This window comes from Silene latifolia, chromosome 11 (assembly GCF_048544455.1).
Source record: "Silene latifolia isolate original U9 population chromosome 11, ASM4854445v1, whole genome shotgun sequence".
Classification (NCBI taxonomy): Eukaryota; Viridiplantae; Streptophyta; class Magnoliopsida; order Caryophyllales; family Caryophyllaceae; genus Silene; species Silene latifolia.
The window spans coordinates 168,266,386-168,292,524 of record NC_133536.1 but is presented as its reverse complement, the minus strand read 5'-3'; the positions used below and the strand labels follow the sequence as shown (position 1 = coordinate 168,292,524).

The following is a 26,139-nucleotide window of genomic DNA, read 5'->3' as shown; positions in this document are numbered from 1 at the left end:
TATGGAGACTGTAGCTGGATGGTTAGCTTGTTCTCTTGGACAGAATGAATGGCATAAGGCCATTGCTCATAGAAGATGGTCCAAGATTAAGAAGTCAGTCGTGAATGCAACAGTAATTGCCTGCTGGTATCTAATATGGAAGCAAAGGAATGAAGCCTGTCTGTTTCCTGGGGTAACCAGACCTAATGTGTGGTTGCAGCAGAGGTTCAAAGACGTGATTATGCTTAGAGTTCGAAAATATATACTCCAAACTATCTCTAGTAGGGATAGATTATGGTTGGAAAAGGTGCACCTATAATGACCTAATGTAATTTTGCACTTCAAAATTGTATATGGTTCTAAAACGATTTGTGATGGTAAATTTGCTAATTATCAATGAAATTGCTTACATTTTAGGGGGAATAAAACTTTACTATTTGTATGGCCTTGAACCTCATTTGACACCAAAAAAAAAAAAAAAAAAAAAAAAAAAAAAAAAAACTTAACTATTTAACTTAACTTAATCAAACTTAGTTTAATTGAACTAAACGAAATTTAATCAAAGATAATATCAAATTAACTTAATCTACCTTAACTTAATTAAACTTAAAACTATTATAATCAAATCTATAGGCGGCTAATATGACTACAGTGGCGTTGTATGCATTATATATCCTTATAAAAAAAAATAAACAAATTAACAAGTAATCGTATGAAGTACACGGTTTGTTGAAGGACAAAAAACATAGGTTTGCTAATTTTCATTGAAGAACGATCACTATGTATATTAAATATTTTAACGGGGATAGGTGACACAGAATAAGGAAGATAAAAATTTAGGCATTCATACAATCATACCTATAGCCACCTAGGCGAAGTCAACAATAATTCCTTTATAAAACAATATAGACCAATTAATTGGTAATATAAAATGACCTACTTTGTTGCCACAATGTTGATTTTTTTTTTTTTTTTTTTTTTGCAAAACGGATATATCCATATTTTTTGCCTAGAATGTTGCTTTTTTCTTCCACAAATTTCCTTTTAAGAAGGATAATCTTAATATCTTAATCTTAAAACGGGTCAAGTAATGTAGGTAAGACGAAAAGAAAATTTATAGAGACTAGCAAAAGAATTGTTCCATCTAATCAAATAAGATACTATTTAATCCATTTTATTCTTAACTGATATACCAGTCTTAAGAAAGAACTACACAAAATCTCATTATGTGCTCCACATATCCATCTATAACTAAAGACGGGACAAATACAATACCACATTCCTAATAGGACAAGCAACAAGTGGGGTGGTAGGGGCAAAAAATGTCACCACTTTCAAACTATTTGACCCATCTTTAGCTATAGACGAATATATCCGTCTAGAGCAAGACTAACGGTCTTTCTTATACTATAACAACATGTTTATTAAAATAATTAAACTACGTAGGCATTCATACCCAAGGGGTTGACCTATACAAAGACATTTTGTTGCCATTGAATTCATATTGTATAACTAAAAGGTTGGTGATTTAAATGGAAATATTGTAAATGACAAACTTCATGTTCACATCTCTCCTTCCGTTTACCTTCTACTTCTGTTGTGCTTACTTTGACCAAATAAAATTACTCTATAATTACCTATTTTGGCTATTTATTTAGGGTGTTGATTTCCACAGTACATGTTTTACCCATCACAGTACACTTTTTCCTATTTTGCCCCTGTAAAGTTTTACTCATTACAGTACTGTATGAGAGAAAAATGAAAATGATTGTACTACATATTACAGTAAAAAGAAAGAAACCACCCAAGTCCACCGCCAACTCCCCTACTACCTCCTATCACAAGCACTATCCCTCCCATAACCACCCAACAGCCCTCCGGTGATGTGCGCAAGTGAGATAGTCGGCACCCCATATGACGGTTGCCACAACTACCCTCCATGATCCATGCGAAACCGTCTGGTCAACGCGCTTCCCCTGCAACAGCCAATGATCTTGTCACCGGCAGGCCCTAACACACGCGCCCATCAACGGAGGTGGTTGGGGTGGTGACTGGTGAGGTCTGGGGTCGGTGGTGGTTGGCTGCCTTCCACTCACCCAATCATTCCCTCATTCGAATAACCATTCCCTCATACCAATCTAAAACCCTAAAATGCATACAAGGTTCTTTACAAATCATTAATTTTGCCGACAGATTATAATCAACAAATTGAATTCATGTTGTTAGATCAAATTAAGGTTCTTAAGCGTGAATTTTGATAGACTTTGATTAATAGTTTTGTTATTCCAATCTCAGGGAATTAGGTTTAGTTTCTGTTGTTTTTTTTTGTCAAGGGCATATGAATGGAAAGTAACGTGCAAAATGTACTGAAATGAGTAAAAGATGTACTGCGAAAATAAATTACGTTTATTTATTGTATTATCTCACATTTGTAACAACTTGTTTATATTTATATGAGTTGGTCTCAATTCGTATGTGTTCTAGACATTCTTACAAAAATGTTTCGAATTAAACAAATAAATGAAATGCAAATATTCATTTACGTACCTTGTTAACTTGAAGTTTTTATCTTTTTAATGTTATGTCAACCTAATTATCGACTTAGTGGTCATTTGAAGTATTTATTATTGTTAATAGGCTCACGTCATCAACTTGAAATAATGGTTTTGCTAAAATAACAGCGAGTCATTTGGTCCGGTGGATAAACTATGCTCTCAAATTTATGACGTGGACTCATTTATGGGAAATAGTTTCAAATGCGGGATGTAGTAAATTACCCCCATAATTTATGTACTATGTGTAATTCAACCCCCTATGTTTCACTTATTCCCCCTCGGTCCCGGTGAATTGTTATCTATTTCCATTTTGAGATGTATCATTCATTTGTTCTCTATTTCCTTTTTAGGTAACCAATGAGCAAGTGACTAGTGTAAGCAAGTGGACAATAATTCCTTTATTTTATTGGTTTGTTTCACATACGTTTTTCTTCGTGTAAAAAGCAATTTACTGAGACGGAGGGAGTAGCAAATTGCCCCCATAAATTTTCAAAAATGTGCAATTAAGCCCAAATTAATTCTTCTACCATTTTTTTAACTAAAACCTATTATTTTCTATAATAAAAATCATTTTAAATATATCTATTACAAATTAAATACAATATTTACATATTCAACAAAAAATATGAACCAAATTTAAGTTCAAATAAATTTGAACGTGTAATTTTTCATTGTAACTTCATTAAAAAAAATTCTCATATTATGAATAATTTTTCACCAAAATAAAAAAAAATATCTAAAGATGCTTTTTAATAATTAGGAATTTTAGGATTAATATTTGATTAATATTTTTGACTTTTAATAATAGTAAATTGCACATTAAGAGAAACTTATGGAGCCTATTTGCTACATTTATAAGTGAAGGGGCTTATTGCACATCGTATCAAACTTATGAGGATGATTTGCTATTTCCCGTTTCAAATGAATGTTTAGTCGATAATTTATTTATTTTAGTTTTAAAACAAAAACAACTTTTGTTCACTTAGGGTGTGTTTGGATAGTAAAGTTGGAGAGAAAGGGAGGGGAGGGGAAAGGAGGGAAGGGAAAGGGAGAGAAGTAGACTTCGCAAAACGGGTCAACGGGTTGGGCTAATTCGGGTCGGGTCAGTTCAGGTCTCTTATTGATTTCGGGTTAATTCGGGTCTGTTTCGGGTCAAGTGGTTCGGGTTGTTTCGGATCGGGTCATTTTCGGGTCAATGAATAATACAGAAATAGCCATTTCAAGTATTTTCAGTTCAATTAGAGTTATATTTTGTCGGGTCATTTTCATGCTTGGTGGTTTCTGATCGGGTCATTTACGGGTCAAGAAAGCTCGTGTCATGTTCTGATCGGGTCGGGTCATTTTCGGGTCACATTTGGGTGATGTAGTTCGGGTCACTTCGGGTCTCGGGTAGACCTGACAAAACAGGTCAACGGGCCGAGTTCGGGTCGGGCCAATTTGGGTTGGGCCAGTTCTGGTCTCTCATTGATTTCGGGTTAATTCAGGTCCGGACGGAACATTTCGGGTTTCAGGTCTATTTCGGGTTTGTTGGTCGGGTCTGTTTTCGGTTAAGCGGGTCGGGTTGTTTCGGGTCGGGTCATTGAATAATAGATAAATAGTCATTTCAAGTCTTTTCAGTTCAATTAGAGTAATATTTTGTCGGGTCATTTTCGAGTTTGGTGGTTTCGTATCGGATCATTTTCGGGTCATGGCAGTTACGGGTCAAGAAACTCGGGTCATGTTCGGGTCGGTTCAGGTCAATTCGGGTTTTCGGGTCACTTCGGGTCTCGGGTCAGTCTTTTCGAGTCGGGATGCTTTTGCCAGGTCTAGTCTCGGGTCAGCTTTTTCGGGTCGGGTCAATCGAGTCGGGATGCTTTTGCTAGGTCTAGAGAGAAGGGAAGGGGAGAGGGAATGTAGTGTGGTTGCTTGGATACATTTTCTCTCCAAATGTTGCCTTTTGTGGAGAGATTTTAATTAGGCTCAGAGAAAGGAAAATTGGATCCCTCCAAATCTCCTCCCCTCATTTGTTATCCAAACAAAGGATTTTAAATTCCCTAATCTCCATCCCTTTCTTTTCCCTCAAAATCTCTCAATTCAATAACATCCTTAGGTCTTGATCATATGAACATTTCCATATATAAAACTTACATTAAAACTTAAAAACCAATAAACTCCTTCCATCCCGGTCATTTATTTGCCATTAGTTTTGGCACAAAGACCAAAGAAAGAGGAAGGGAGCAATTATTAGATGATAAGTGAATCTAAGTGAGCATGTAGGATCCAATTGTTACCAAAAACGTTCCTAAAATAGAAACGTGAACAATTGATCGAGATACCAAAAATAGAATAGACAAACAAATAACCGGAACGGAGGAGTATCAAATTTTGAAATGGGTTTTTTGTCAAACACAACCTTTAAAAAAAAATTCTTCCAAACACCACCTTAAAAAAAAGTTTGTAAAACACAACCTTTAATAAATTTTTTGTTGTCAAACATGACTTTTTGGCTGAAGGACTTAACATTTTGGAATAGGGTAACTTTCAATCGATGTTTGGGATAGCAAACGATATCGGTTTGAGGTGTTCTTGGACTCGTTGGAAAGGTGAAAATACAAGCTTTCCATGGGTAATCAACACGGTGGTCAAATGTGGCCTTATGTAGGGTCTATTGTTGAGTAAAGTAAGGCTGGTCAGAGATATTAGCGGGTGGTCGAGGATTTTTAGCGGGTCTTTTAAAAGAGGTTATGTTGCTTTGTTTGGTCTGAAATTTGGTATGTAGGTAGCGGAGAGTGCAATGTAGGCCGTAATTGTGTTATTTTTTGTGGTTGTTTGTTTTATGCGGTGGTTTGAGGTGAGTGAATTGACCCACAAAAAAAAAAATCCTACTTTGACATTCTTTTGAATATTTTTTAGCTTCAAATTAACTCCCCTCGAACCACCACTTGTAACCAACAACCACCATAAACAACACAACTAAGACCTACCTCGCACTCCCCGCTACCTACATACCAAATTTTAGACCAAACAAAGCATCATAACCTCTTTAAAAGACCCACTAAAAATCTCCGACCACCCGTTAATCTCTCCAACCTTTGACCATCGTCTTGATAACCGCTGGAAAACTTGTATTTCCACCTTTCCAACGAGTCCAAAAACGCCTCAAACCGACATCGTTTGCTATCTCAAACATTGACTGAAAGTTACCCCATTGCAAAATGTTAAGTCCTTCTTTGACAACAAAAAATTTATTAAAGGTTGTGTTTTATAAAAAATTTTTTTAAAGGTGGTGTTTAGAAGATTTTTTTTTAAAGGTTGTGTTTTATAAACTTCTGATCTATGAACTTTGTTGTGCTTCTCTTGATTCATGGCCATTATCAAAGAAGAATTCGATATTTTTAGCTTCCAACTTTGATTTAATCATATGTTTGAGTACTATTTTACACCTATGTCTTAATCATTTTCTTAATCATGGGAATAAGTAAGTACCCTCTAATCAATAGTTAATCATTTTCTTAATCATGGGAATGAGTAAGAGACCTTCTAATCAAGTAGTTATTAAGTCAATGTCTCTGTCTTCTACTGTCATAGCATAAAGTCAATGTTGAAGAGGCTGCTTCATCAATCATCTTGCCATAAAATATTCTACAAATTGCATATTCTTATGACCTTTCCATTTTTTCAAACCTTTTTGCATTGCACGATTATCAAATAATCAATACATTTTAAAAACTTTAATTTTTTTTTGCATTATGGAATTCTTGCATTGCATTATTCAGGCCTCCTTTTTAGATAACGGTTTTTTCTAATATGTGTCGTAAGCACACATGATAAGAAGTTTTTTAATTAAGGAAATACTTTGAGATCTGAAAAAGTATAAAAATATTTCCTTATAACTTCTTAGAAAATATACTCATTGTTACCATTTCTAGTGAAAAGATCTTAAAAATATTTCTTTATATGACTTCTTATCGGGTTCGTTTAGGGCACACCTTAAAAAATCGGATTAAATAATATAATTCTCTTGTTTTCTTTCTTGTACATATTCCACCTCTGTCCTAATGAGTCAATTCCCCTGTTTTCGAAGCTCCTAAACCCTCTACATTGACCAATCTATATAAATGTATTCAAATTTCTTGTATTGAGAGCAAATTCTTAAATCCTTAATGAATCTTTAAGCGCTTCCAAACGATATATAAAAAAAAAACAATCATTTTTTATTTTTTTTTATCACATTTTGCATTGTGATCATCCTTGTTTTCTTCAATGGATTCTAATGACAAAAAAAACCATATCTCAAAAGAACAAGTTGTAATTCCAATTGAGATGAATTTACAAAGCATTAAAATTGATCCAAAACCCACAAATTTTTCTAGCAAAAGCCCTGAAATTTTCGAGTTTAGCCCGAGCGTAAACAAGCCCCCTAAATACCCAACCCCTGATTCACCATTAACTAGGAGAAAGTCAATCAAGTCCAAAACTAGATTTGGTGAACCTTCAGTTCTTGACTCAAAAACCTTGGATGACTTGGGGAGGACTTCACCAAAGTTTATAGAAAAAACCTTTTCTTTTAAACAAAACACTCCTAAAAGTGTTGGTAATTCAGGAAGGGCGACAAAATTAGATAAAAATCAAAAGAAGCTTCGTCCCGATGAAAAGGAGATTTATAAAAAAATTACTAGTCAACTAACTGCTAGAAATAGGAGGAGGATGACTATTAAATTCTCATTTCAATTGTTTGTTTTCTTGGTGATATTGGCATGTTTGCTTTCGAGTTTACTTGTTAAAAAGTTTGAGGGTAAGTTATTTTTAGATGTGTTAGTTTGGAAATGGTTTGTGTTTGTGATGGCGACGTTTTCCGGAATGTTGTTAACTAAGTGGTTTGTGAATTTGATTGTGTTTTTGATTGAGTGGAAGTTTTTGTTGAAGAAAAATGTGGTGTATTTCACTCATGGGTTGAAAGATAATGTTGTGGTGTTTATTTGGTTTGCTGTCGTACTTGGAACTTGGTTGGGGTTAATAAAACCTGATGTGAAGACCGATAAGGCGACCAAGGTGATCCGTTACATTAGTATGACCTTAATTACATTACAAGTAGGGTCTTTCTTGTGGTTAGTCAAGACTACCATGATGAAGATATTGGCATCTTCATTCCACTTGAATAGGTTTTTTGATAGGATACAAGAGGCTGTGTTCCAACATTACGTGCTCCAGACGCTCTCAGGGAGTCCTGTCGTTGAGTTGGCTCGGAGATTTACTAAGGACGAGAGTTGTATTGGTCAAGCTAGCTTGGCGAATATGGGTGATGGAAAGGAGAAGAAGGCAGTTGATTGGACTAAGATTCATCAAATGAAGCAGGAGAAAATACCTTCTTGGACTATGAAGTTGTTAGTCGATGTGGTGTCAAATTCGGGGTTGTCTACTATGTCGGGTATGCTAAATGAAGGTGTGGTTGAAGGAGAAGTCGATGTTGATGATAATCAGATAACTAGTGAGGAGGCTGCTATTGCCACTGCTGTTCAGATATTTAAGAATGTCACCGGAGATGATAATGCCTGGTAATAAGATGATTCACATAAACTTAACCATATAATTAATTAACCATATAATTATTAACTTTACTTGTGTGTTTGCAGCTACATAAAGAAATCTGACCTTCATAGGTTCATGATATGGGCAGAGGTGAAGGTCGTTTGGCCGTTTTTCGAAGTCAATGAAAACGGAGAGATTGATTTAAAATCATTCTGTAAATGGGTGGTAAGTTAAATCATTAAAATCATTCTCTCTTTCTCTTGATGGCCTAGCTTCTGCAGTTCATTTTCTAGAAATTCAAATTGACTCTTTTTTTATAATTCAATTTGTAGGTTAATGTGTACAAAGATCGGCAGGCACTTCAACATGCTTTGAATGACAACAAGACGGCTGTAGACGAGCTCAACAAGATGTTGATTGCAATCCTCATTATTTTGATGATTATTCTCTGGCTGCTTATAACAGAGATTGCTACCACAAAGTTGCTTGTTTTCTTATCTTCGCAACTCATTGTTGCAGCTTTCATTTTTGGAAACACTTGCAAGACCACATTTGAGGCAATCATATTTGTATTTGTTATGCATCCATTTGATGTTAGCGATCGTTGTGTCATTGATGGCCAAATGGTAATACTTTCTATCCTCTACTGAAGATCTAAATATAGAATAGCAGAATATCTATCTAAAAGGCTTATTTTGATTCTTGTGTTATTATTATTACAGCTGATAGTTGAAGAGATGAATATCTTAAATACAGTATTTCTCAGACCGGACAAGGAAAAGGTGTTTTATCCAAACTCGGTTCTAGCTACTAAAGCCATCGGCAATTACTACAGAAGTCCAGATCAAGGAGATAGTTTAGAATTTGGAATCGACTACAGGACACCATTGCGAAAGATTGAACAGCTGCAGGAACAAATAAAGCTGTAAGTTTATGCAAGCATTTTGTTGTGATGTTTCATATTCGCTTTGCAGCAATTTGCCCGAGGATTCTTATATGGTCTTCAAATATGTATGTATGTATGTATGTATGTAGGTATATAGAGCAACATCCTCAACATTGGCACCCAAGCCACGCATTGATCGTGAAAGAGATAGAGAACGTAAACAAGATAAAGATGGTTCTGTTTTTCAATCATACAATGAACTTTCAAGATTATCTAGAGAAACTCAAACGAAGATCAGTCTTCGTCTTGGGGTTGAAGAGTATATTCGACACTCTCGAAATTACTTACCATCTCTTGCCTCAAGAGGTTCTTCTAAGTAATATTCCGACAATGAGCTCATGATTTGTTGGTATTGAACCATTGTTGCATTTTTGAGTGTGATTGTTTTGTGTTTTTTTTCGAAGAAATGAAATCTATGATGAAAAAGGCCGCAAATGATCGTTGATTCTGCCCATCATGATCTTCATGCATTGTAACCAAAGAGTTTTTTTTTTTTTTTTTTTTTTTTTTTTTTTTTTTTTAATTTGTTTGAACGGTAACCTATATATACATTTCTAACATTGGGAATGGAGTTTCTAATGTAACCAAGTGAATGTTTCAAATACTCAAAGTGAAGTATTTTATACTTAAAAAGAAGAATTCCATCACAATAAATAAAAGTCCTTTCGATGAAAATCCGTTGTTGATCAATTGAAGTTTTAGTTAACTTATGACAGAAAGTATGAGGGTGTCCTTAATTTAGTTGAGCTTACTCGAGGACGAGTAAGGTTCTAATTGTGGGGGAATTAGATGAGGCGGTATTGTATTGACTTTATTACATCATTTCTTAGTCTTTTCAAGCTTGAGTGTCCCGCCCCCGATTGGGTTCAAGCTCAAAATTAATTCCGTTGGGGGTGAATTGGGTTAAAGGTTGAAACGATTGGTCGCTTGATAATGGGGAAGGGAGTCTTCTTGGCCAAAGTCTTCCTTATCTTCGGAGTCCTAGGCAACACTACCAAAAATTTGATTGGTCTTAAATAACCTCGCAAGTGAACGAGATTGGTTGCAATAGTTGAGGGAGGTATCCACAAAGAGCAATATGATTCCTAGTTGATTCTATTGCAAAGTTTAGTTAAATCGATAAAAGATGATTGATTGACTAATGTTCTAGAGTACTAATGTAAATGCTGAAAACTATAACTAGCAACTATAGTGAGGTTTAATTCAATTAGAAAAAGGCCAAGGACTCGACCTCTCCACCGACACACTTCATTTTACGATCATAAATCTCATTAACTGGTCATTGACTAGGTTATTAAACACCTCCCTGCCGGGTTCGTGAAAAGCCAATTATCTCTCTCACGGATTCGCAATAGCTATCCTTGATCCAAAACCCAAATCCACCACCATAGTATACCCAAATATGGGCCAAGTTACTTAAGCCCGCACCAGATTCCCGATTATTACTCTTCCTTTTCCGAAGTAAGTCTTCTAATCGAAAACTAAGGGCACCCTCATCAAGTTCCTACCCCTATGTTCAATCTAAGTTGGTATCTAGTCCAAATAGGAGGCTCCCAACTTAATCTACTCCCATTAATGGCTGATGAACGGTCAAATACATTTCGTACGGTTGGATGAGAACGGGGTTAGTGTCCCTGGAATTATCGATCCGCATGGTGAAATTAAGGAAACACACGGTGGAATTAATGAAACGCACGACTATTCTAGAGATTCGCACGGTTGCACTATTTGGCTCTTTTTTGCGTTTTTTCTTCCTTTTGACGCGCCTCGGGTCCTTTGCTCGAGTCTCTGGTGTGTCTCATAGCCAAATGAACCTGGTTGGATCCCAGAATTGCCTTGGAGAGCGTTAAAATGTTACAAACACCCCGGTGAAGGTCGTCTATGCATTTTAATCAATAACAAGAGCATTTATCATCAAATTAGCACATAAACCAGGACTTTAAGTGAAGAGAATAACCCGAAATAAAGGGCTAGTAACAAATTATCACTTTTTTTAAGAGTGTCTTTAATAGGAAATTTGATCATTCATATTTAACTTAAAGCACTTGTTATCCAACAACAATAGCTAACCACAGAGTCTCCTTCCTTCTCTTGACTGTTTAGTCTTTGTATCAGTCATTTATTTATGAGTCCATTTTTGAAATAATGGTCAAAAATAAAATATTTGTCGTTTTGGGTCGGTTTTGAAAATATTTGTCAAAATGATGTCCACGTAGGCTCGGGATTTCTAGACCTGAAACACGCCACTACTAATGGCGTGTTTTGTGAAGGAAACACGCCATTAGCAGTGGCGTGTCTTTACAACAATTTTTTCGTCAAATGACTGAACTTTTAAAAAAAAAAAAAAAAAAAAATTACATAAGACACGCCATAGGGGGTGGCGTGTTTCCCCTCCGAAACCCGCCATACCCAATGGCGTGTTTGTTTTAGTCCATTTTTTAATGAAGTTTCTTTCCATATTCATTATAAACACGCCATTGGTATTGGCGTGTTTTAAGTCCAGAAATCCCGAGCCTACGTGGACACCATTTTGACAAATATTTTCAAAACCGACTCAAAACGACAAATATTTTATTTTTGACCATTATTTCAAAAATGGATTCTTTATTTATTCTATTCCATTTAAATGTGTTTCATTCATTTGTTTACATTTCTATATTTGGAATGTTATTCACTAGCAATTTGATCACAAGTATTATTGTCCACTTGTTAACCAATAAGAATGATTAGTTATAATCTCTTACCCGTCCCTCGTTATTTATATCTAAACCAAAATTAAATAAATGATTTGGACAGAGCGAATAGATACTTCCCAAAACCTTAGAAGTTATCTCATTTACTTTTGAAATTAAATTGTGATCAAGGAATTAGAGCTGATCAAGTGCGGGCCGACCCGTTTGGCCCAGCCCGTTCGGCCCGCTAAAATAGCGGGCTTGGACAAGAAAAATAAAAAATTAAACGGGTGACGGACAAGAAAAATAGGCCCGCTAAAATAAATGGATGGGCTTGGACTAAACAAAATTGCCCATGGGCGGCCCGCTAGGCCCGCTATTATTAGTAATCTCATAAAAGTCTTAAACCTCAATTCTCGGGACGTTTCGCTTATTTCATTTGCAATTTTTACACTCTAAATCAATTTGGTAGCGCAAATGAAAACTTCTACCTTACGTATAAGTGGAAGATGGTCGGTATTTACACTTGTCATAAAAATTCTCAGAGATTGTACATGCTAACAGGTTGTCATATAAAGATAGTACTTTTCAAGTACTTACACAGGAGTGTATGTAACCGCTAACGGTGCCGCGCAAATACCGAGGCAAAAATGAACTTTTGATGTTTGTAGTAGAACATTGCCAAACTTGTATTTTTTCCAAAATCTAGTAAACTTATCTTTTGAAAATGAGTATACTTTTTTAAGAGTAAGCTTTTAAAGATAATTGTTAAGATTTAGGGGGATGTAGCAATAACAAACTCGTGTTTTAATAAACACACTAATTTTTGTATGTTATTTTAGTCAGGCCCACGGGCCGGCCCGCTCTCTTGAAGTGGGCGGGTACGGACAGTGGAAAATGGCCCGCTTAATGGCTCAGTGCTTATAAAATACGCCCGCCGGACACTTTTTTATTAGCAGCGGCCCACGTCCCGCCGCCTCGCTGATCAGCTCTACAAGGAATGCAAGAGAGCATGGGTGGAAGGGTGGATCTCAACATACCCCCATTACCCCGATGACAATTCCTAAAGTTTAGGAGTATCTATTTTATATGAAAATCTAACAAATAAATCCGGCTCGTGCACATCCCAAAGTATCAATTCCCCCAAAGGTCAGTATGTATATGTCTCCCACTCTCTAAGCCTAAAGTCAATGACAATTGACAATGCGACTGTTTCATCCGCCATGCACATACATTCCACTCCTTCACATAACAAATTCTATAAACTCATAAAAAAAGACCCTAACAACATGCCCAAATATTTCGTCATTTTTTTTCCATTGCACCCGTTGGTTGAACTAGCATAGGCAAATTTAGAATAAAGATTTTTGGGTAGCGAATTTTCCTCATAAAAAAAAAAGTGTTTATTCCGAGTTTTGCATTATTAAGTTGTTAACTTATGAGTACATTAAATTGTTCAAAACCTTCAACTATTCCTCTGTTAGCTTTCTTTCTTTTCACTTTGCCACTCCACTCTGTTTTCCCTTGTTTTCACCTACAATAATCTCTACAACCATGCAAATTTCCTGCAACTAACATATGCTTAACTTCATAATCACTCTTAAAATCTGCAATATTGCATAAACATCTAATCTTTTTCATTACACTGTCTTCATTCTCATTCCTTTTCAATGAATCCCAACCCGAAAAAACAACAAGAAGATGAAGTTAAAATTGAGTTAGGTTCACAAACCAATGAAATTTCCAATTTTACCCCTGCTTCAACCAATCTTCCCAAATACCCATCTCTTGAATCATCATTAACAAGGAGAAGGACATTTAAGTCCAAAACTAGATTTGGCGAACCCTCAGTTCCTCTTGACAAACAATCCTTGAATGAATTGGGAAATTCACCTGAGTTACTAGACAGTAAACTTTCTTTTAACAAGAGTAATTCAAAAGATGTTGGTGTTTCAGGAAAGTCAACAAAAGAAAAAGACAAAAAAAAGGATAAAAATGGTCCAGATGAAAAGGAGATTTACCAAAGAATTACTTGTCAACTAAGTGCTAGAAATAGAAAAAGATTGACTATCAAATATTTAGTTCAATTGTTTGTTTTCTTGTTGATTTTGACTTGTTTGGTTTCAAGTTTAATGGTTAAAAAGTTTGAGGGTAAATTATTTTTAGGCGTGGAGGTTTGGAAATGGTTTGTGCTTGTGATGGTAACTTTTTCAGGGTTGTTGATAACTCAATGGTTTGTGCATTTGATTGTATTTTTTATTGAGTGGAAATTTTTGTTGAAGAAAAATGTTGTGTATTTCACTCATGGTTTGCATGAAAATGTTATGGTGTTTATTTGGATTGGTGTTGTACTTGGTACTTGGTTGTTGTTGTTGAAACCTGAAGTGATGAAAACGAATAAGTCGAAAAACGTGCTCATGTTCATTACCATGACCTTAGTTACATTGCTTATTGGGTCTTTCTTGTGGTTATTGAAAACTACTTTGATGAAGATATTGGCATCTTCATTCCACTTGAATAGGTTTTTCAATAGGATACAAGAGGCGGTGTTTCATCATTACGTGCTCCAGACGCTTTCAGGGCGTCCTTTGGTCGAGTTGGCTCGAAAATTTAGTAAGGAGGAGAGTTGTATTGGTCAAGTTAGCTTTACTGAGAATACGGGTGGTGCACGAAAGGAGAAGAAAGTAGTTGATTGGACTAAGATTCATCAGATGAAGAAAGAGCAAATACCTTCTTGGACTATGAAGTTGTTGGTCGACGTGTTGACGAATTCTGGGTTGTCAACTATGTCGGATATGCTCAATGAAGGTGTGGTTGAAGGAGGGGTGGAGTTAAATGATCATGAGATTACTAGTGAAGAAGTTGCTATTGCCACTGCTGTTAGAATATTTAACAATGTCATCAAAGATAAAAATAAGAATGAGCCGTAAGTCGATTTATATAAACTTGTGAGACGATCTTATATGTGAGACCAATCCATTAATCTTATATTTCAAAGCGTATTACTTAAGGATTTGGATTGGTCTCAAATCAGACTCAATATCGAGTTGTTTCTACATTATGTTTATATGATTGTTTTTTATTGTAATTAACTAACATTAGATTTTTATTTCCAGCTACATAGATAGAGCTGACCTTCTTAGGTTCATGATACTGGAAGAGGTGAATCTTGTTGAACCGTTTATTGAGGTCAATGAGGAAGGACATATTGATATAAAAACGTTTTCGCAGTGGGTGGTAAGTTTAATGTCTTTCAACTTCTCATATACGCGCCAAATTTGCCACTGGTGTTAGCATATCTTGTGTCAACATGCCTAGAAGAAGTAAGGATTGAATATGATGTGGTAGATATTTTGTTTACGAATGGCTAGTCTTTGAAATTCCGTAACTCTGTCTATTCCTTTAATTTACGCCTTCACTGTGTCATGGTTCTTAGTCGATGAACATATGAGAAGGAAACTCATAATATATATTATTTTCTTGCTTGTGTTTCTCCATTTGAAGGTTCAAGTTTATAAAGATCGGAAGGCACTTCAACATGCTTTAAATGATAACAAAACTGCTGTAGACGATCTGAATAAGATGTTGATTGGAATCCTGACTGTTTTGATGATTATAATTTGGCTGCTTCTAACGGAGATTGCTGCTACGAAGATGCTTCTTTTCGTGTTTTCCCAACTTGTTATTGTAGCTTTCGTTTTTGGAAACACCTGCAAGACCATATTTGAAGCAATCATATTTGTCTTTGTTATGCACCCGTTTGATGTTAGTGATCGCTGTTTCATCGATGGACAGATGGTAATACTCTTCTACAACATTCTCATTATGAATATATAGAATGAATATCTAAGGTCTAATTTGGTCGCTTTGTTATAATTTCAGTTGATAGTTGAAGAGATGAATATCTTAACAACAGTATTTCTGAAAATCGACAAGGAAAAGGTGTTTTATCCGAATTCAGTTCTAGCTACTAAGGCCATTGGCAACTACTACAGAAGTCCAGATCAAGGAGATACTTTTGAATTCTCAATTGACTACAAAACACCATTGCCAAAGATAGCCGAGCTGAAAGAACGCATAAAGATGTAAGTTTACGAGAGGCCACTTCGCCAATGTGGTAATGTAGCTGTGACTGTAGTATGGATAATACACGAAGATGTTTGTTTAACTGATACCATCAATTTTGTTGTACGTAGGTATATAGAGCAAAATCAATACCAATGGCATCCGACCCACAATTTGGTAGTGAAAGATATAGAGAATATGAATAAGATCAAGATGATTCTCTACTTCAATCATACCATGAACTTCCAAGATTTTCAAGAAAAACTCAGCCGAAGATCAGACCTCATCTTAAAGTTAAAAAGCATTTTCGATTCTCTCGAAATCACGTACCATCTCTTGCCTCAAGAGGTACTTCTCAGTAATGTTCCAACAAATACCTAATATTATCATCTGTCGACCTGCAAGTAAGTCGTCTACTACATTCTTAGCATATTGAAGCAACAGAATTCGGCTGATGAGTACACTGTACACTAAATGAGTAGTGTGTATCATACTTGTGTGTTTCAGTGTGACTTTTTTTTTTCTTTCCCGAAAGAAACCAAAGTACTCCGTAATTGCGAAAAGGCTACATGTACACGGGGTGTACAAGGTTCTTTGTACACAGGCGAGTAGCAGCGTGCCACATGGAAAGTGGTAGGGATCATATGGAATTTTTTTCACAAAGTGTTTTTGGGAGGGAATTTGAATTGTTTTGAATTTGAATTTCAAATTTAGATAAAAATATTAATTATTTGGGTTTCCAAGAATCATTATATTTTATTCTCATATTATAGTATTAATCTTTATTAATTACTAGTTACTCAAATTTATTTCTAACTGTTACTTTATTTTCTCATCTCAACATACAATATTTATATATTTAGCTCTTATTATTCACCGGAATCACCGCCACCCGCCATAAGACCACCGTATACCGTCACCAGATTCACGTACAACCACCGAACTCTCGCCCTCGCTACCACCACACCACCAACTTGCCCTAAATACCAGTAACACCGCCCATGAATTCCAGCAACCCACAACTAGACCGCCGACCCCACCGTGCATGAAGTCCGTCATAATCGCTTCCGATCCCGATGTCGTTTAAAGACATAACCACCGCCTTAAAACTATTCCTCTACCTCCGAAATTCCCTCTCCCACCCTAAAAAACCCCAGATCTAGGGTTCTTGAGGATCGAAAATAGGGTTTCGAGGGTAGGGTATGGGTTCTCTAGTGGTGGTGGTGGGTTTGACGAGGTGGGGGAGTAGTTCTTGTGTACCGGTGTCTTTTATGTGGATGGTGAGAGCAATTCAACAATCAGTGGGGGGAGTTTGTGGCGACGGAGGTGCCCGATGGAGGAATTCGTCGGGTGTGGCGTAGTGTGGCGGATGGTTAGTTTCGGCGGAGGTGTTGATGTCAGTGGAATCCAGTGGTGGTAGTTGGTGGTTGTATTAAAGGAATGACTTGAACCTAGAGACTGAGCCATTTAGGCCTTATGAATAACGATGTCGATATTGCGATAAGCCGATAAACACAATCAAGCAATCATAATATGTAATAGTATTATGTTTTTCGACATGATATGAACGATAATGTGATACTCCGTATAATACAACGGTATAATCCGGATGATAATGTGAAATAATACAAATTAGACTCATTTTATCCATAAAATCAATACATATATATAAAGAAGAAACTTTTCGAGCGATATTAGAGAGTCCATTTTTTTTAGAAATCCTATAATTTAAAGAAAAAATTAATAAATTATTCTAATAAGAGTAGATTTCTAAAAAAAATATTAAATTTATAAAATTATCCTAATAAGACTAGATTTCTTAAAAAAACAAATTTTATTTAATTTTATATCCTAATATAAGTAGATTGAATTTATTAAATCACACATATATATGTAGATTTTAGTGATTATAAATTTATATGTAATTGTGAGTAACAACTTCTCATTTTATCTTAAGTTGAAAATGAACTAAAATGACATTCAATGTATCCTAATAAAAGTAGATTTATATAAAAAAAAAAAAACAAAAAACAAAAAAAAAATTATTCTTATAAAAGTAAATTTCTTAAGAACAAAGCAAATTTTATTTAATTTTATCCTAATATAAGTAGAAAACAAATTTCATTTAATTTTATCCTTATATATAAGTAGATTCAATTTATTAAATCGCACACATATATATATATAGAGTTTAGTGAGTATAAAGTTATAAGTAATTGTAACTTTAACTTTTTTTTCTATCTTAAGTTGAAAATGAACTAAAGTGTTATAGGAGGCAGTTTAATACTTTATATTCCACGAGTATTTGTGATATTGGCATAGTGTTTTTCCAATAAATTTCTTTTGTAGGAGAAAATAATATATGGAGAGGATTTGTATGATTAACAATATTGAAAACACCTTTAAATTTTGAGTTTCTAAAACGTTTATTTGACTACTCTACGTTTTTTTATGTTAAGACTGGTAAAACAAGGGCCAGTTGTTGTATCAATAGGACCCACATTATCATTATCATATACGGAGTACTATAAAATGCAATTGTTCCTTCAAAGTACCAAATATATATTGATGAAACAAGTGTGTAAATGAGTAATAATGTATGCCGACAATTGTTCTTATTTAGAGTCTACAAAAATGAGTATTAGCTTGAAATGATTTCGTATATCTAGGTTATAGGTACAAGTTTCATGTTAATAATTACATACTAAAGTTTAGTTCATTTAAAAAATTACACAAATTCTCAATTAAGATGGACACTATCCATCTTAAGCTTAAAACGGGTCAAATATATACCAAATCACATGACAAATTGCTTAGAAAATGTCAATTTTTTTGTCTTTATTACCACTATGTGGTAGTCTTTGTCTCTTTGACCCGTTTTAAGATTTAAGACGGATATTCCATCTTAAACAAAACGTACTTTTTCAATCTTAAATATTCCGTAAGTAATCGTACGGTGACACAAATTTTTATCTGGTCTTGAACTACTATAATATGATGGCTTGAGCTTCAAAATTAATTTTCACTAGAACGTCCAAAGAAAATCAAATAGTTACCTTATCTAAGCAATAAAAAATTAGAGTATACTTAGTGTAAGATAATAGTTTATTCATTCCATTTTTATTGTTTTATTTTCATTTTGAAAAATTTAAGATATATAGGTGATATTACTACTCTATCCCTTAATTAAGAAGAAGGGGGAGAATGTCATCTTAATAGAATGAGTAGTAGTATAAGATTAGGGGTAATAGTAATAGTCCATCGATTTTATCATTATCAGGGGATGGTTAATTTTGGATAAATTTTGGAGAAAAAAGGTCAATAAAGATAGAATGAGTGGATTATTTAATGCTCCGTATGGGACTATAGTGACGTTTATGCGCATAACATCCCACTTTTGCCGATCATTTTCAAGTTATGTTAGCAAATCCAATATCTGCAAACTACTTAAACATAAATGACAGTATAAAACTATAAATAAATACCCCGTATATGAGTTTTGGGTAGAGGCATTATTTTGAAGTGCCCTAACCATGTTAGACATTGATCTGATCCTACTACTAAGTCAGGACTTATTACTACTACGTATATAATTTAGTTTAAATGGACTATAATACAAATTTGACTCCTAATTCTATAAATAATCTTTTATTACATTATTGATGTATACCAATAAGGTAATTATATTAGTGCATTGAAATAGTATACCAAATGCACAATTCGCTTAAAATTTCGAAAGATAAACTATTAAGTACGGTGTATATAATAGAAGAGGAGAACCAGTGTGAGTTCTAATGTTTAAAAGAATTGATACGATTCGATAACTTTCGGCCAACCTTAAATATTTAACCAAAAATAATATATTCAGCAAGTCCCAGAAAAAAGATCAGCATTTGGCAGGGTATAACAAAATTTTGGTAAATAATTAAGATAGTTGGGGAAAAAATGTTTAAATACGAAGTACTTTAGTTTAATGGAAACGAGAGAAATGTTTAATAATTTTTGACAAAAAACGCTTATAAAAGCGAATTCAAAATCAAAACCAATTAGACATTGTATATTTTCTAAAAAAATGGGCATATAGCCAAACAGAGCTGTATAGTGATGGTGGTAAGCATTATTAGTAGATTAATACAGAGAAACATATGTATATACTCCATAATTGATTAATTGTGATGAATATAATAAATAAGCAATTGGTTCATAATAAATGTTAACATTTATCGTAAATATAAGAATAGTTAGCATTACAATAAGAAAATCACTTTTATTAGAAAGCAAACTCTATTAAAAGTGTTCAATTATATCAGTGCATTTGTTTTGGTTGGAGTGAATGTAAACGACGATTTATTAGGCCGGTATTAAATTGTACATCGTGTCAACTATGTGCGTTAAGACATACATAAAGCTAATATTTACATCTTCATAACTCTTGAGGCAGTTATGGTTTCCACCATCGTTCATGCCCCTTCTCCATAAGACATCCTTACTTTTAAATGAGTCATTTTTTACTTTCATTATGCGCGACTTTGACTAGGTATTTGAGTTGGACTCGGCAAGACGAAATTTGCTCTTGAAAATTTCACAATAAAGTGCATACACAACGAAGTTAATATAAATCATATTGCCAATTAACTATTTATAATCAAATTTTTTAATAAAACTAATATAGATCTAATCGGATTTACAAGTAATACCTACTATCTATCCTAAACTCTACAAAATTAAACATTTACTCCCTCCCTGGTCAATAGTTTACACTATTCCTTTTTGAGTGTTTCAGTCAATAGTTTATGTTTCTGTTTTGGGTATGTTTTATACTCTCTACTTTATCTTTTAAAAATATAAAATCAATTCCCTCTCTTTGTACCTTGGTCTTTATGTATATATTTCCTCCGTCCCGGTCAATAGTTATCTATTACTTTTGGCACAAAGATTAAGGAAATAAATATGAGTGAATTTGGACCACATGCACATGAGCCACAAAAGGTTGCAAAAAATGGAAATAGATAACTATTCAATGATACACCCAAAAATGGAAATAGATAACTATTGACCGGGACGGAGAGAGTATATGGAGCATATGTAAACATTTTATTGAGACAGATGGAGTATTTAGTTATTGGAGTAGTTAGTTATTCTCTAAGATATAAAGATACATCTATATAATAGACATGCAACTTTAATGACTCATATCTTCATAGATGTACACATGGATAATGATGGGTTCTCAGATACAAAAATATATTTCGTGTTTAACCGGAGACAGTATCCATTGAGGTCATGCTACGCCATGACGATAAATAGAGGCAAGGGGCAGTCACTTAATCATGTTGAAATTTATATGAACTCAGATTTTAGTCATGGTTAGCTTTAAGTAACAACGTAAAAAAACAACATCACCAAGGGATGAATGCTCTACATTGATGATAGGGAACAAGTATACCAATGCCACACGAATGATATTGTTTACATGAAGTTCATAGGAAATAATCAGTCTTAATTGTAAATTATGAAAACAAATTCTATTGGTTAAAGATATAACAAATTCTCCAAACATGCTACATATATGATCGAGATACCTCTTGTTTTGCGTACCCTCATTCAGCTTTTACACCGTCTTATACTTACATAGTCGAATATATGGGTAGATATTGTAGGTTAATCTAATTTGCGAAGCACATAAAGGTTAGCTTCAATTATCACATGTTTATTTTGGTAGAATTAAACCACATTTGGCAATACCGTTTTATGTTAACTAAAAACTGATGGTGCCTACAACAATAAAAATAGGTAACTACATAATTGAATAATACAACCGTCTCTTTGGATGTTATACAACTGATATAATTAATACCAAAGAGAGTAACTTTTATATTACAGGGACTGTAGGTCCAGCAGTAATCAACTAAATCAACCCGAAGTTTTGTGCGTTCCAATTTTTAACATATTTGGACTTTTTTTTATATTTAGTTTAGTTGACTTCTGCTACCAAACATGGCAATGTAAACCAACGTTTACAATATGTTGTTCAACAGATTCTTGGAACATTCAACATGCACATTGTTAAAGATAATCCTAATTGGAGCCCCGTGCATCGCACGGGCTTTCCAACTAATATTATATTAAACGTATAAACTTTACACAATATATTAAATATAGAATTAATTAATTAATTTTGTATATTTAACTAAATATAAGTTGGGTTAACTAAAAAATTTTAGCCTTGACTATAGTTATCTTATTTAACTACCATATATTTTGTTAACTATACAAACTACTTAAAGTTAACTTAAAATAACTAAAATAGAAGTAAAGATAGTGAAAGTACAAAAAATCTTTATAACACTATTAAATAGTATAACATATATATCCCTTTAATTTAAAGTTATAAGTACAAAAAATATCAACCTCAAAAAAATAATAATACAGATAAGACTTTTACGATCGTAAACGATCCTACCATCGTTCATCGATCATATACGATCATGTACGATCTTATGTGGCTTAACCAATTTATACTTTAAAACGTATAAAAATGGAGAATAAGTTCAAAAACAGACATAATAAGTCATCTAAATATCAACCTCAAAAAAATAATAATACAGATAAGACTTTTACGATTCTGAACGATCCTACCATCGTTCATCGATCATATACGATCATGTACGATCTTATATGGCTTAACCAATTTATACTTTGAAACGTATAACAATGGAGAATAAGTTCAAAAACAGACACAATAAGTCAGCTAAAGTGGAGTTTTGAAGCAATTTTTGATAAAAGTACATTTTATGTGAGTAATTTTAGGAAAAAAAATTATATAAGGGAGTAATTTTAAAAAACCGGATTTTAAAAGGGAGTAATTTTTTATTTACTTTAAACTTTGTGGAGTCTATTGATCGAATACGAAAGAGGGGGGGGTGAATTGAGTATTAAAGACGATGACCGCTTTTTCGAAATATATGATATAAATTAATTACTTGATTTTATTGATTAAAATCAACTAATTAAATTATTAACAATAAGTGCAAAATCGAAATAACAATAATAAAGAGAGAGAGAAAGAGAGACACACAGGATTTTGAAGTGGTTCAGTTTCACAAGTCGAAACCTACGTCCACTATTCTCGATTAATAATTTTTAGTACCTTTCTCCGGATTACAAAAATTACCAATCCACTCGTATAATCAACTATATGATTATAACTCAGATTGAGTATCGCTAAATACTCTAGGTTGTTCTTACGTTAATAAGAAAAATACAACGACAAATACTAATCTCACGTTATGCGAGTGAGTATACTATCCTTGTGTATTTAATATCCTATAACGATTTTTCTTCGAGTGATTGACAAATTTGATGCGTGATTTTTGTATAAGCAAATATGAAAATAAGAATTAAAGCTCAAATGATTTTTGCTTAAAATATTTTTTCTCTCTTTGAAATTTGTAGATGTGTGTGTCAACAATTAATGTTGAATGAATGAGAGTATTTATAGTAGAGAGGATTAGGGTTTGGAATGTTCTGGAATTAGGGCATAGGAATATTCTGGAAACAAATAACTTGATGAACAAGTAGGAAGCAAAGGAAGGGAGTTTGGCCTCCTAGGGTTTCGGCCACCTAGGGTTTCGGCCTCCCTAGGGTTCGGCCGGCCCAAGGCCTCCTTCGGTCCATCCTTGCTTCTCTAGCCCGCAACAAATCGAGATAGAATTTAGTTAAAGCCCTAGGTTGCATGACGATATAAATATCGTATTACAAACCAATAGTTTATTTAACTTAAATTATAATTAATTAATTTCAACCAAATAAATACTCTCTTATTTTTATAAACCATTAAAAATATATTTTCCAAAAATTAACGCATCATTTTTGTCTAGCAATGAAGTTATGTCTATTAGGTCATAACTTCACTAACCTTTAAATCAAACAAAGTAAAACCATTACCGAATGACGACCTATACTATCTAATCTTCAGTAAACGAATCGTCTCTTCACAAGTCTCTCATCTTGAGTCTCGTGGTTGATTTCCAATCTTGATCTTGCTAGAATGCATCGATCAAATGTATTTGAAGTTGTACCTCCTTGGTCCAAACTTCAAGCTTGCGTCTTGTAATTGTTCCTTTCTAAATTAAAACTTAAGCACACAATTACACGCATATGTTTATATATTAAGTCCACATACAAATCATTACTGTCATTATCAAAACAATTAATTAGGACTAAAGGTCCAACAAATTCCCCCTTTTTGATGATGACAAGTCCCCTATGATTTGTGTCTAAGTCTAGTTCCCCCTCAACATAATACTTCCCAAATTATAGAACAGTTGAGCGTAGAAACTAACAATCTCTTCAAAGTTATAACTATAGAACGCCATGAGAGAATTAACTTGAGACGGTCGCAAATCATAAAAACAATTTATTCCCCCTCTTGGCATCATTGAAAAGATAAGAACAAACATAAAACGACCAGAATAATATATTATGAAACAAGAAATAATCATGAAAATCATATTATATTAAACGCAATATAGTTCTTAATGAGCATAATAATATTATAAACTGAAATCACACAAGGAATAATGCGGAATTGAAAAAGCTAATATCCATAAGAATGGATTTTTATTGTGAGCAAAGGAATTAAAAAGATAAGGGTAGGTTGAATGGATTAGGGCAAAAAGGTCAAGGGTAGCGTGGGCTTGGCGGGTTGGACCGTGGTCGGGTGCGGTATTCCAAGTCCTCGAGTCGCGCATGACAATGGTCGAGAAGTGCAGCTTGAGCGGTTAATCGAGTATCGAAGTTACCAATTCTCAAAGTCATTGCTTTAACTGCTTCATATATAGTTTGCATCTCAGACCTCATCTCCTTCCCAGATTGCAAAAGATCATCACCAAATTTAACCAAACTAGCCATACCTTCCTTGATTTGAACAGACTCAGAGTGAGTTCGCACGGCGGCCTTAAAGACACTTTCGAGCCGAGTATCAAACCGTGACAACACGGTTTTGATGTGAGCGTGGCTAACTTCACTTGGTCCACTAGTATCAATTCTCCTTTGCTTTGTAATTAGGTCAAACAATTCTTCCAATTTCTTGTCTTGTTCATTAATTCGTCCAAAAATAGAAGTAAAGTTTGAATCCATCTTAGAATCCAACATATCAAAATTCACATTGCTTTTTCCTTCTTTTTCTCCTTTTTCTCCTTTTATCTCAAAACCTAATTCGTTGCCATTAATAACGAGCTTCATATAAGATAGATAAAGATCGCTCATCTCGTCATTAGTGATAACTCCATAACTCTGTTTCCCAATTACTCCTTTCTTCTCTAAAATTCGTGAGATCCAATTCCCATAAGGCAGACTTAAAGTAGAAGCAAAATCCTCCATCTTAGCCGTTACACTAGCTTGTATAATTTTATGAAACACAAGCAAGGGTAGACTAACCTTTTCTCCTTCAAGCCAAGCCTTTATAATAATCATCTCATGTGCCCCGAATTTATCTCTACCTTCTTTTCTAGGGACAATAGTACTCCAAAGAAAGTTAAAAAAGAACCTTAATTTTGGCGACAACTTTGCAGTTAAGATAGTCTCAGACGAAGTTGCATCTTGTTTGAAGTACCGTTTCACTATCAACCTTTTTTCAGGTAAAAGACCTCCCCATTCTACGCTTGGATTGACCTCAGTTCCTCCTTCAGGAACTCGAGCCAAGTCGCAGAAATCACCAGGTGAGACTTTTATGGAAGTCTCATTGACCACAGCAAACAAATTTCCTTCCTTAAGATGAACAGAAGCATAAAATTGATATACCTCAATAGGAAAGACAAGACCACTTACAGCAACAATATTTTCCCATCCTTGATCCTTGAGAAAATTTCTGAAAAACCCAAGTGCTTTGTATTTTTTTAACCAATCAATCGAATATACTCGTCCTGCGTGAATGCGATATTGAGCAACTTGATTGACATCTCTTCTTTCTCCTTGAGTTAGTCTAAGATTATTTAGTCCATTGTTGGTGTAATCATCCATATGCTGTGCGTAAAGAATACATGAAGAACCATCTTGAAGTTTATAGTTCTCAGTCTTAGAACTTACCTCAATTTCCGAAACCATCTTTCCCTTACCCTTGAACAATTTTCTTCGCTTGGTGAGGTTGGCCGGTTGGTCGACGGCGGTCCGTGGGGAACGAGGGTGGTCGGCCGGTGAGGTGGAGCGAGTGCGAGGTGGTGATTGGCTTACTTTCTTTCTAAGAACAACGTGTTTCTTGGATTGAAAACGGGTTGTAGGTTGATTAGTCATTATGAGAATTAAAGAAAGTAGTAAAAGGTAATTAGGGTTTAGAGAATTATAGTTGATGAGAATTATGGTGAGATTAAAGGGGTATATATAGCATAAGGAATTTAAGTTTAGGTAAGAATAG

General features: G+C 34.4%; 2 protein-coding genes across 2 annotated transcripts; both read left to right on the top strand.

Annotated features, from left to right (window-relative positions):
* The first annotated feature begins 6,655 nt into the window (after positions 1 to 6,655).
* Positions 6,656 to 9,654, top strand: LOC141615194 (mechanosensitive ion channel protein 10-like). The gene is made up of 5 exons (XM_074433671.1): positions 6,656 to 8,068; positions 8,147 to 8,267; positions 8,375 to 8,668; positions 8,765 to 8,967; positions 9,078 to 9,654. Exons 1-5 carry the CDS (start codon positions 6,777 to 6,779, stop codon positions 9,328 to 9,330), a joined length of 2,163 nt encoding a protein of 720 aa, XP_074289772.1. The 5' UTR covers positions 6,656 to 6,776; the 3' UTR covers positions 9,331 to 9,654.
* A 3,676-nt stretch (positions 9,655 to 13,330) lies between these two features.
* Positions 13,331 to 16,106, top strand: LOC141614329 (mechanosensitive ion channel protein 10-like). Its single transcript, XM_074433087.1, has 5 exons — positions 13,331 to 14,586; positions 14,777 to 14,897; positions 15,165 to 15,458; positions 15,543 to 15,745; positions 15,857 to 16,106. Exons 1-5 carry the CDS (start codon positions 13,331 to 13,333, stop codon positions 16,104 to 16,106), a joined length of 2,124 nt encoding a protein of 707 aa, XP_074289188.1.
* The last annotated feature ends 10,033 nt before the right edge of the window (positions 16,107 to 26,139 follow it).

What these genes read in the sequence shown, in the direction of transcription:
- LOC141614329 (XM_074433087.1), top strand. Translation starts at nt 13,331, where the DNA reads ATGAATCCCAACCCGAAAAAACAACAAGAAGATGAAGTTAAAATTGAG. An exon ending in GTTTCATCGATGGACAGATG is followed by an intron (nt 15,459 to 15,542) that starts GTAATACTCTTC and finishes TTATAATTTCAG; the next exon opens with TTGATAGTTGAAGAGATGAA. An exon ending in CTGAAAGAACGCATAAAGAT is followed by an intron (nt 15,746 to 15,856) that starts GTAAGTTTACGA and finishes TGTTGTACGTAG; the next exon opens with GTATATAGAGCAAAATCAAT.
- LOC141615194 (XM_074433671.1), top strand. Translation starts at nt 6,777, where the DNA reads ATGGATTCTAATGACAAAAAAAACCATATCTCAAAAGAACAAGTTGTA. An exon ending in AATCATTCTGTAAATGGGTG is followed by an intron (nt 8,268 to 8,374) that starts GTAAGTTAAATC and finishes TTCAATTTGTAG; the next exon opens with GTTAATGTGTACAAAGATCG. An exon ending in GTGTCATTGATGGCCAAATG is followed by an intron (nt 8,669 to 8,764) that starts GTAATACTTTCT and finishes TTATTATTACAG; the next exon opens with CTGATAGTTGAAGAGATGAA.